The 11223-nt window shown below is 46.1% G+C and overlaps 1 protein-coding gene across 1 annotated transcript; it reads left to right on the top strand.

The window, feature by feature from the left end:
* The first annotated feature begins 374 nt into the window (after positions 1-374).
* RTP1 (receptor transporter protein 1) lies at positions 375-3080 on the top strand. Its single transcript, XM_037845148.1, has 2 exons — positions 375-646; positions 2561-3080. The coding sequence occupies exons 1-2, from the start codon at positions 375-377 to the stop codon at positions 3078-3080; spliced, it is 792 nt and encodes a 263-aa protein (XP_037701076.1).
* Positions 3081-11223: the final 8143 nt, after the last annotated feature.

Genomic DNA, 11223 nt, shown 5'->3' with positions numbered 1-11223 from the left:
TACATCTCCCCATCCCTATTTCTCCTTGGTTCCCTAAGGCATCATGGTTACCATAGCAGCCAGATGCTGGTGATGCCTCCAGGGGGCAGCAAGGTGAAGCTGAGCCAGCTCCCAGGTCCATGTCTCCTCATGCCCTTCACAGGCAGGTGAGATAGTCTGAAACTCAGCCTCCTTTCAGAACCCCCATTTTGTCTTGGGTCACTTAGAGTCACAAACCCTGCCTCCATAGCCTCAACTAAGGGCCCTGGAACACCCCTTTGGAGACTCCCTCCTCCCCAATCCCTGTCTCTTGGCACCCTGCCTGGTTGCCGTGGAAACAGGTTCCACTGCGGACAAAGGAGGGAGCTGGGTCCTGCTTCCTCTTGGTCTTGCCAATGAGGCTTTTTAGACCGTGGAGACTGCGCTGCCCTGCTCTGCACCTACCCTCACTTCCCGTGTTCTCGCTCAAGTGGAGCTTGCCCTCCCTCGCCACTGAAGAGACCATGTGTAAAAGTGTGACCACAGATGAGTGGAAGAAAGTCTTCTATGAGAAGATGGAGGCGGCGAAGCCAGCTGACAGCTGGGACCTCATCATAGACCCCAACCTCAAGCACAATGTGCTGGCCCCTGGCTGGAAGCAGTACCTGGAGTTGCATGCCTCAGGCAGGTGAGTAGCCCAGTAAATAGGGACCCTGCAGGCAGTTTCTAAGTCCCCAGCCCTGAGAAGACCTTCACAGGGGAGACAGAGCCATGTAAAGCCAAGGTGCTCAGGATCAGTCTCACTGTTGGGCCAGGTGTAAACTGGGAGGCAGAGAAAGAACCCCTAACTGGGATTTGAGACCCCTGAGTATGATGTCAGCTCTACCACTGAGCATCTAATGTGACTTTCCTCTCTGAGTTGCAGTTTCCCTATCTGGAAAATAAGTATTACATTTTTTAGAAAAATAGAATATTTTTAATAGTCCTAACTCTGATATTTTACATATTATCAGATTTAAGGATCTCTTAGAAAGTGGTTGAAAATGAAGGGAAGGGGACTTGAGGTCCACTGGATGTCAGGAGGCCTGTGATCTCATCCTGGGACAGTTCAGTTTAAATCAATTTAATTCAACTTGATTTAAATTAAAATATTGAACACATGAGGTGTGCTAAAACCTGACTCTACTCTTAGCTCCATGACCACTGAGCAATACAATCTCCTTCTCTGGACCTCACTTTCCCCATTTGCAGAATGAGGGGTTGACATAGATCCTTGCCACTTAAAGTGATCCATGGACCAGCCTCATCAGCATCACCTAGAGCTTGTTAGAGACACAGAATCTTGGGCCCCATCCTAGACCTACTTAATGAGAACCTGAATTTTAACAAGATTCCCAGGTGATGTATATCCACAATAATATCTGAGATGACCTGCTTGATTCTTTCCAGCACTCTCGTCATGGGTCTATAATGCAAAGACTTATCTTTGGGATATAATATGGGAAGGCAGAGTCCTGTAGCCTGGAAGCCAGAAGTGAGGCTTTCCTTCTCTCACTGTTTTATGTCCATTCCATTCAATCCAATTTTAGAAACATCTGTTGGACACCTGTTATGTGCTAGGCACTGACTCTGCCTCTAACTCACTGAGTGTATGGGGACAGCTCTCACTCTCTGGGCCTCAGAGTACTTTCCAGAGTAAAATGAAGGGTTAATTAGCTGATTTCTACAGTCCCTCCAGCTCTGGCATTTTCCAATCCAAGTTCTGTCTTCTGATCTGAAGGAGTTCTCAAAGGATGTGAATAAAAGGGAAGAGATGAGAATTAAAACATGAAGCCCCTTAGCCAACTGATGGAAGGGGTGCAAAGGACTGGAAACTTGCTAGCAGGGTGCAGAGCTCTGGGAAGATCTGGAATCTGGAATTTTTGTGGGGCTCAGTAGGGAAGGCTTGTGGATCCCCCAGACCTGACTGGTCACCTGTGATCTCCCTGGCTCCACTCAGAGCCAGGAAACCACACCCTCCAAGTGCACTGTGGACAGACTGTTTCTAGTCCTGAGCCTTGGGGCACTTTAACCCTGGCACCAGCCTGGAGGCTGATGGGATATGGTGCCATTTTCTCCTGATTTGCATTTAGCCTGTTCACAGTCAGTGGTGACAGATAAAGATGGGTGTGGTTTCCTATCTGGTGAGGGTTATCCCCTCGATCAGACTCACAGGAGGTCTGAGGAGGTCTGACTCATCTAGTGCAGCATGTGCATTTTACAGATAAGGGTTGGGGACCAGCGCCAAAGGGGCAAGTCCTGAGGCTATCAGGGAGAAGGCAGCTGAGGCTTGTGGAGGACTGGGAGGAGGCAAGGCTGGCAAAGGTAGAACACTGCTGGATGCCAGGTGGCATCCCGAGGAGCAACATCCAGTCCCAAGGCAGCAGGCAGGGCGGCCTCCTGGGGAAGGAGGCAAAGTGCTAATAAACCCAGGGCATGGTAAACACTCCGCCTCCGCCTCCAGGCACTCTCTATCCACCCTTCGCTTCCCCTCATCTCCTTCCGGGGCTGTTTCTACCGCCTCCATCCCGTCTTCACCTCCTTCCTTTTCCTCTCCGCGCAGGTTCCACTGCTCCTGGTGCTGGCACACCTGGCAGTCGCCCCACCTAGTCATCCTCTTCCACATGCATCTGGATCGCGCCCAGCGGGCGGGCTCGGTGCGCATGCGCGTCTTCAAGCAGCTGTGCTATGAGTGCGGCACCGCGCGGCTGGACGAGTCGAGCATGCTGGAAGAGAACATCGAGAGCCTGGTGGACAACCTCATCACCAGTCTGCGCGAGCAGTGCTATGGCGAGCGAGGTGGCCACTATCGTATCCACGTGGCCAGCCGTCAAGACACCCGGCGGCATCGCGGCGAGTTCTGCGAGGCCTGCCAGGAGGGCATCGTGCACTGGAAGCCCAGCGAGAAGCTGCTGGAGGAGGAGGCCACCACCTACACCTTCTCCCGGGCCCCAAGCCCCACCAAGCCGCAGGCTGAGGAAGGCTCTGGCTGCAACTTCTTCTCTATTCCCTGGTGCTTGTTTTGGGCCACGGTTCTGCTGCTGATCATTTACCTACAGTTCTCTTTCCGCAGCTCCGTCTAAGATTCCCTTGGTGGGGCCTGGGATCAATGCCTGTGAGGTGGGGGATTGGGGTGCGAGTGGTAGGAAAGACCTGAGTTGGGAGTGGGGTCAAATTCTGGCTCTGGCGCTGCCACTGGGTGGATGAGGACCTGGACAAATCACCCAGTTTTTCCGTCTGTAAAATGAGGGGTTTGGGTTAGGGGAGTGGTTTTCAGAGTGAAGTTCTGCACAGATGCCTCAGGGATTTTGGATTTGGAATGTAAGCTGACAGAGTGGGTTTCCAGTGCCTGATCTAATTGTCAGTCCCCAACTCCTGTCTCCTTCTCTTGATTTTTTGTATGGAAAAAGGTTCAATTGCTTTTAAAAAAAGTTTGAAAATCACAGAACTAGATGATCTGAAAGGCCTTTCTGCAAGAATGAGTTCATCCTTGCACTCTTGTAAAACCCTGCTTCCACTCCCAATTATCTTACATGTCAGTAGCTGCAGCCTTAAATTAACCTCTTTGGCTACTGTATGAGCCTCATCCACAGCTCTGCCTTCATGCACAAAACAAAGGTTTCTCTTGAAGAGGGGCATGGTGTGGGTGGGCAACCAGGCTGTCCTATTTGATGCTAGGTACACAAGATTCCCAGGCCCTCCAGCTTCCAGTTTCCCTCCACATGGGACAGATTCCGTGACCCGCCTGGCTCAAAGTTGGTGGAGTCATATAGAGCTAAGCTTCCTGCCCACTGCACGTAAGCTGGCAGAGAATTCAGGGGAGAGGGTTAGAAGACAGAGTTTTAGATGCAAAACATGAAATTCCTGGGAAACAAATGTAATCACTGTCTTTGGGGAATTTTCAGTGTTTAGGGTCCAAATCTGACTGATGCCCATCAGTCAGTTCCAATGGCCAAGCTTCCCGGGTTCTTTGCTGAAAACAGAGTTGAGAAGCTTTTGCTCTCTGGCCATGCATGACTCTCTTACAAAAGTTCAGCTGTAACCTAGAACCACAGGGTTGGGAGTCCTAAGCAAGAGAGGTGCCATTAAAGATACGGTGTGCTTTACTGACAAGCAGCACATGGTTATGCAGTAGAATCTTACATTTCTTTAAAATGGGGGTGCACACTGCTTGGGGTGGGAGGAGAGAAGACTTTATGGTAGTGTGTTTATGGAGGGGACAAGGGTAGAGAGGCAGAAAGCTGGAGATGGGATGCCATCCTCTACTTTGGAGGGGCCTCATTCACCCCATCTCTGCTAATAATTTGACTCTTTTTCTTCCTTTCCTGACTACTTTCCTCTTTCATGGAAAGGACACTACCGTCTGGGGTGGTGGAGGGAGGAGGGCCATGTATATAAAGATGGGATACCTTAATAAAGATAGGTTGTTTTCCATTGGGCTTAGTAGTCATTAATGTGTGTTTGAGTTTCCACACATTGTCCCTTCTCAGTAATGGGCTGTTGGTCTCCCCACTTCCCCATCCTCCTTCTCCCCTCCCCTTCCTGGGCCCCCATATAAGGCTCTGTCTAGCTCCAGTCTCAAGCTCTGGGCCAGCACGATGTGGGCAGCCCTTGGTGGGTCATTAGGGGACTCAGTATGAAGTCAGTCCAACTCCTGCCATTGTTCTAATTCTAGCAACTGGCTTCTGACTTCCTTCGCTTCTTTCACTCAGTATTCATTCTTTTGTCCAGTCCACATATCCTGAGCACCTACTCTGAGATTTGGGTGTTGAAATATAGTGGGGGCTAAGGGGCAGAAGTCTCCACTGGCCACAGAGCTTCTCAGCCCTGGTTGCACTCTAGAAATACTGGGGAACTTTTAAGGAAATATCAGTGCCCAGCCTCCACCCCAGACCAAATGAATAAGAATTGCTGGGGGTTGGGCCTGAGCATCTGAATTAAAATAAAACTTCCAGTTGATCTACCTGGTATAATGACTTCTAATTGAGGAATAGGCTTCCTTTTGCACCTAGTTTTGTAATAACTGAATGCTGAGTCCTTCCTTGATGACCTACCTTGGATTCTCTAGGACTAGGGATCGGCTTCCCTCTCTACAGCTTTTCTATGCACTCCCCACCCCCAACCTGGGAATTTGACCCTCCTCTGAACCATCCCTGTTCTGCGTGCCTACCGCACTGGCTTTATCTTGCCACTCTTGCTAGGACACTCATCAAACTTTGTTATAGTTACTTTTCTATGGATACAAACTCTGCTCGAACCTAAGTTCCAACAAGCATAGAATTTATATATTTTATTCACCTGTATTGAGCACAGAGCATGTGATCAATAAATATTTGTTGAATGAATAAATGAACCCATGAGACAGGCCATCTCCAGCCAGATCTTTACCTTCCTAGCACATTGTACTTGTGACAGCATTTGAGGTCTCCCTTTTACCCCGCCACCCATTATTCCTAGATCTTGCACCGGTATATCCCAAATCGAATCAGTTTAAATTGAAGTACTTGGCATAGGACAGAGTTTGTTCATAGATGCATCTCTTCTTTCTTTCTTTTTTTTTTTAAAAAAAAGATGAGAGTGTGGGGTTTTGTAAAGGCCTCTGAACTCTGCCTGCATTAAGAGTTGTGGGTCCTAGTTTGGTTTTGCTATTGACTCCCCCCATGACTTACAGATAATAACTTATTCTTTCTGGGACTTAAGTTTTCAGTCTTAGAATTGGGGAAGACCTCAGGTTTATTCAAGCATCCTCAGGTCTTTCCTTGTACTATTCTTCCCATATAAGGATTCTTTCTACATACTCTCCAATAACAGGTTGTCCAGCTTATCTCAGAGTACCACCAATAACCGGGAACTCACAACTGCCAAGGCAGTGCATGCCATCCATGGGTACCTCTGCTTCTTAATGCAGCCTTTCTCCTTTTGAGCCCCCATAGTGTATTTTTTCATTCACTTGTGCTAGTTCTCACAAGTGGGACCCCACAGGGGAGGGCTATTCCCCTTTCCTTATGGAAGTTTTTTCTCAATATAGCAGCTGGAGCAATCCTTTTAACTTAAGTGAGATCTTGCCATTCTTCTGCTCCCTTTTTCATTTTGTAAAAACATCGATTCCTAAAAGGCCCTACATGACATGGCTCTAGCCATCTTACTAACCTTTACCCTCGCTTCTGCAGCTATGCTGATTTCCTTATTGTTCCTCAAATACACCAAGCCTGTTCCTGCCTAGGGCCTTGTTCTACCTGTTCTCTGTCTGAATTGAGCGTTCCCAAGAAATTCACTTGGCTCACTTCCTAATCCCTCAGTCTGTGCCTAAATCTCATCTTTTCAATGAAGGCTACTCGGACACTCTATGCTGCACCCTGTACCTACATTCCACCCTCATGTTCCTGATCCCTCTTGCTTTGACCTTAGCCTGGGTTACCAGAAAGCAGAGCTTGAGGCACAGGCTTATGTGTTAGTACTGTATTAAAGAGTGTGATCCCAGTGAGCAGGAGTGGGGAAGTGGGAGTGAAGCAGGGAAGGAGGGAAAGCAATAGAAGGAGACCTTATCAAGTTGGCTACCTCAACTGGCTAGTTGTTCAATCCCAGAGAACCATTTGAAGGATCCATCTCAGGAACATCTGGGTGTGGATGGGTGCAGGGGGAGGGGAAAGTCTCTTCACTTGTCCTTTCTCTCAGTCACTGAGGGTATAGACTCCCTGGTGTTCTGTGTTGTGAATCCACTGGTCTTGATCACAGAAAGCCCAGGATGGGAGGTGGGAGACACATGGCATGGGCAAGGCACCATCAGGCCGAGACTATGTGAAGCTGGTGGCAGCCTGTGTGGAAGTGGTCCCAGCAGTGATGGCTGGAATAAGTGGTAGGTGAGGCTAGGAGAATCTGAGGTTGTACATAGGAGGTGTCCTGAGTACCTGCTCACATTTCTTTTTCCATAGTAGTTATCACCTTCTAACCTACATTGTAATTTACTTATTTATAATGTTTATTGTTCATTTTCTGTCTCCCCCAGTAGAATGTAAGTTCCATGAAGTCAGGCACCTTGGTCTATTTTGTTTATTTGTTTATCTAAAGAGACTAGAGCAGTGTTCAAATATCATAGACCCTCAATAAACTTGTTGAATGAATAAATGAATGAGTAAGTGCTGAATAGTATCTGAAAACAAGGTTTGTATCCTTACTCTGACTTTCTCAGGCTAAAAGCTCCAGTGCTTAACTTTTCAGTGCTGTTCAGGGTTGTGGTTCTTTCTGGTAGCCCAGCATCCATCCAACATTCTTTTAGCAATAGCACTCCGGTTTTCTTTTCAGGAAATTACCTCTCCCCTGTGGAATACAGTCTGGCAGAAGTACTAAGGAACTTTGCATCTCCCTTGACCCCTAACCAAGGGGTAGGCAAGGCTAATTGGAATTTTAATCACAAGCGAAGTGATAAAAAGACTGAGAACAGATGCAAAGCATTAATTCCGTGGTGGCCCCTTGGCACGATTGTAAAAGACTTCTGGCTACTTACATGCCTGACATTGTCCAGTTTTGTCCTTTGCTGAGTCTTCCCTCCAACCTTCTGTTTGGTTCTGTGAAGTTCTCTATAAATTCCCTTTTATTTTTTGTTAAAACAGCTGCAGTCTCTATGCTTTTCAAGTAAAAGACTGACTGATAAACCAGGTCTTTCCTCTCTGGACACACTGTTAGGTCAATGGCCCTTTAACCATTTGAGACCCAGACCTGAGTTCTACCCACCCTCTCTCCTGCATCTTCAACTTCTCTTTCTCTCTGCCTAAGACCTTCACTTGACTTCACAGTCCCCTCCAGATCCTGCTCTTTCTCCTTCCTTTCACAACTAAATGTTTTCAAAGACTGTCTTTACTCTCTGTCTCCACATTTTTGCCTCCCATTAACTGTACAGGTTGGCTTCCACCCTGACAATTCTACAGAAACTCTCCTCACCAAGGTCACCAATGACCACCTTATGGCTAAATCCAATGTACATTGTAAACCTCATTTTTTTTTTTTTTTTATTTCTCAAAAGAGTTCAACACTATTGACCAACTCGAAACACTGTCTTCACTTGGTTTCAGAGACACCTTCCTCTTTTGATTTACCTTCAGGTTTTTTGGCTGCTTCTTCCCAACTTCTTCCTATGTTTCTCTGCCTCGGCTTATCTCCTGAATGCTGGTGTTCTTTAGGGTTCTTCCCTAAGTCTTCTTCTCTTCTTTCTCATCTGTCCACACACCCTGGATGATCTAATGTATTCTGAAATTTTCACTTAATATCCATATGATGATGACTCAAATCTCTGTCTCTAAACCTAAACTCTCATTTGGTTGTCTTATTTTGATATCCTCTTTCCTCCTTGGCATCTCCATTTGACCACCTCACAGGCACCTCAGAGTCAACATGTTCAAACTGGTTCTAAAGTTTGCTTTCCCCTCTGAAGTTTGATGCATCAGTGGATGATGCCACTGTTCTACCCTGCCTGTCAGTTAGAAACCTGGGTGTCATCCTTTTCCTCATCCTCTATATCGCAGTTCTATGTTCTTCATATATCTGGTGTCCATTCAGTTCTCTCCAATTTTCATAATCTAAGCAAGCATCATCTTTCACCTGCAGCACTGCAATGGCCTCTTAACTGCTCTTCCTGCTCTTGCTCTCCTACACTCTATCTTCCACACAAGGCCTTAGTGATACTTCACACGTGCTGTTCCATCCCTTCCTCTTTTTTCTTTGCTAGGTTAATTCCAGCTAATTCTTCAGATTCCAGCCTACACTATTCCCTCTGGTTCCCATTCGTGCAAAAGTAGAATGATGCTTCTGATGAGACTTTATATAGTACCCCCTGCTTCCCCTCTTAATTTCCCTCCCAATTCTCAGGCTCTGTGATTCTGGAATTATATTCAGGGAAGGAAGTTTTTGCAGGGTCATAGGATTTTAGAGTTGGAAGAACCTTTAGAGACTCAACCACTTCATTTTGCAGAAGAAAAAAATGTGACCAGAGCATGGAAATGACTTACCCCAGGTCCCATTGTCAGGTAGTAGCAGAACAAGGAGTCCAGACCTCACCTAGCCCTTATCCAGAGGTGTTTCCCATGACTCTTTGTGCTCTACTAGGAAGAAGTTTTCAATCTAAGGAGGCCTCACATCTGCTTTATTATTCTTTATATTTGCTACAGATAGGGAATTCTTGGCTTGCTCAAAGCACACATTGCCTCATGCCACATGATGAGCTCATTAGATGTACCCCCATGTGTTATAAATAAACTCCTCCAGGACATTCCAGGATCCCAGGCTTCTCCCATTGGAGCTTCTGTGCACTAGTCTTCATGTTAAAGCAAGGAAGAGACCTAAAGGCACCGAACTGTGGTTCCAGAAGCTGAGAGCCTTACTGTAGGGTCAGCTTTCTTAATCACTTCCATCAAACCCATCAGGACAGGGGATCAGCCCAAAAGGAGAACTCTTTCTACAGGTCAGGGGCCCTAAGAACCAAGAAGATCACCAACTAAGGAAAAGTCCCAGCATAGTAAGTCCATATCAGAGCTACAAGACAGCTATAAGACAAATTAGAGATTCCCTGATCTAGATCCCTTATTTTACTAACGAGGAACTGAAGTCTAGAGAAAATAAGGGACTTGCCAGCATTCTACAGCATGGGCTAAAAAGAGCATGAAATTTGGGATCAAGAGATACTTGAGTCCTGAATCTGCTACTTAGTAACTGTAGGACATTAGGCAAGTTACTTCAGCTCTTTGAGGCTCATTATCCTCCTCATCAAAATGGGCATCATGATATCTTCTTTGGAGGGCTGTTGTAAGGAACAAATAAGACAATGTCTGTGACAATGTCTGATACAGAGTACATGCTCACTGAAAGTTCATCCTCATCTTCCTTCCCCTTTCCCTCCCCTTTCAGTCCTGGCTATTTCTCTTTGGATTTCAGACTAAGCTCTGCTGGCAAATGCTTTAGGTAAAAAGTGGAAAGCAAGGGTTAACTTCCCAGCTCAAGGTTTAAGACTGGTTGATTTCAGTATCTAGTCTCTCCTTTTCTTCCCCTCATATTTATTTCAAAGCAATGACTTCATTTTTCCAGCATTATGGTGACCACTCTGTTCTTCAAAGGTGGCTATTTTAAAAACTTCCCCAACAGAAAACACCACTGATTTCTAGGCTCCATTCCCTTTGGCTAAAATTCCCCAAATGGAATTAAGCTCTTTTCCAAGTCCCATTCTAGCTCTCTGTAGGACTCCCAGCTGAGGAATTTCCTTGGAATCAATTTTGGCATTGCTTGGGTCCTGCCACATGCTCCAGGGAAATGAAATCCGCCTGTCCTGTGACTGTTTCGTGACAGGGCCTTGTAAGGGTGGGTGCGGTGACGGTTATTGTGTAGAAAGCTCACTGCCCTGGGGGTCAGACAATCTGGTTTCAGGCTTGGTTTAGCTGTTATCTAGGCCACTGACCTTGGGTGATTTAGTCTTTCTCCTCCCCTGGGTCTCAGTTTCCCCATTTGTAAAGAAAAGAAGTAAGGTGATCTGAAGGGTCCTTGCTAGATCTTCCCTTGCTCACAAACTGCTACTTTGTCATCTAGTTGCTATCCCAGGATTTCACTCTGCCTAGGTTGGGACTTTGACTGTCTTTGCGGAAGCAATCATAAACATCCTCCTTTCCCTTCTTGTCTGGAAATAAACTTTTATACATTTTACTCTGACTTCTCTGTAAAAGTATTCACATTTTTAAAGGCAGTTAGCTTGAGAGATGTTGCCTTATAAAAGGATTGGGGTGGCAGTATTGGAATTTCAGTCTCATTTATAAACCAAGGCAAATAATTTCTTTCTCTGTTCTTCATGAGGCCATAGTGATATTTTGGGGACTTTATATAATATTCCCTATTTTAGAGATGCATTCATTAAAAAAATATTTGTAAGTGCATATTATATACTGGGTAGTATTCAAAGCACTGGGGATATAGCAGTGAGCAGAACAGCTAAATCACTGCCCTTGTGGTGCTTATATGTAGCAAAGGAACTAGACAATAAATAAGTAAAATGTGTGGTATATGAGATATTGCTAAATACTAAGGAGAAGAATAAAGTAGGGAAGAGGGATAGGAAGATTGGGGGTGGAGCTCCAATTTTAGATTGGGTGGCCTGGGAGGCCTCACTAAGAAGGTGACATTTGAGGAAAGATGAAGGAAATGAGGAAGAGTTTTCCAGGCAGAAGTAATGGTTCTTGCAATGGCCCTGAG

The sequence above is a fragment of the Choloepus didactylus genome, chromosome 1 (genome assembly GCF_015220235.1).
Source record: "Choloepus didactylus isolate mChoDid1 chromosome 1, mChoDid1.pri, whole genome shotgun sequence".
Taxonomy (NCBI): Eukaryota; Metazoa; Chordata; class Mammalia; order Pilosa; family Megalonychidae; genus Choloepus; species Choloepus didactylus.
This window is presented reverse-complemented; position numbering and strand designations above follow the sequence as displayed.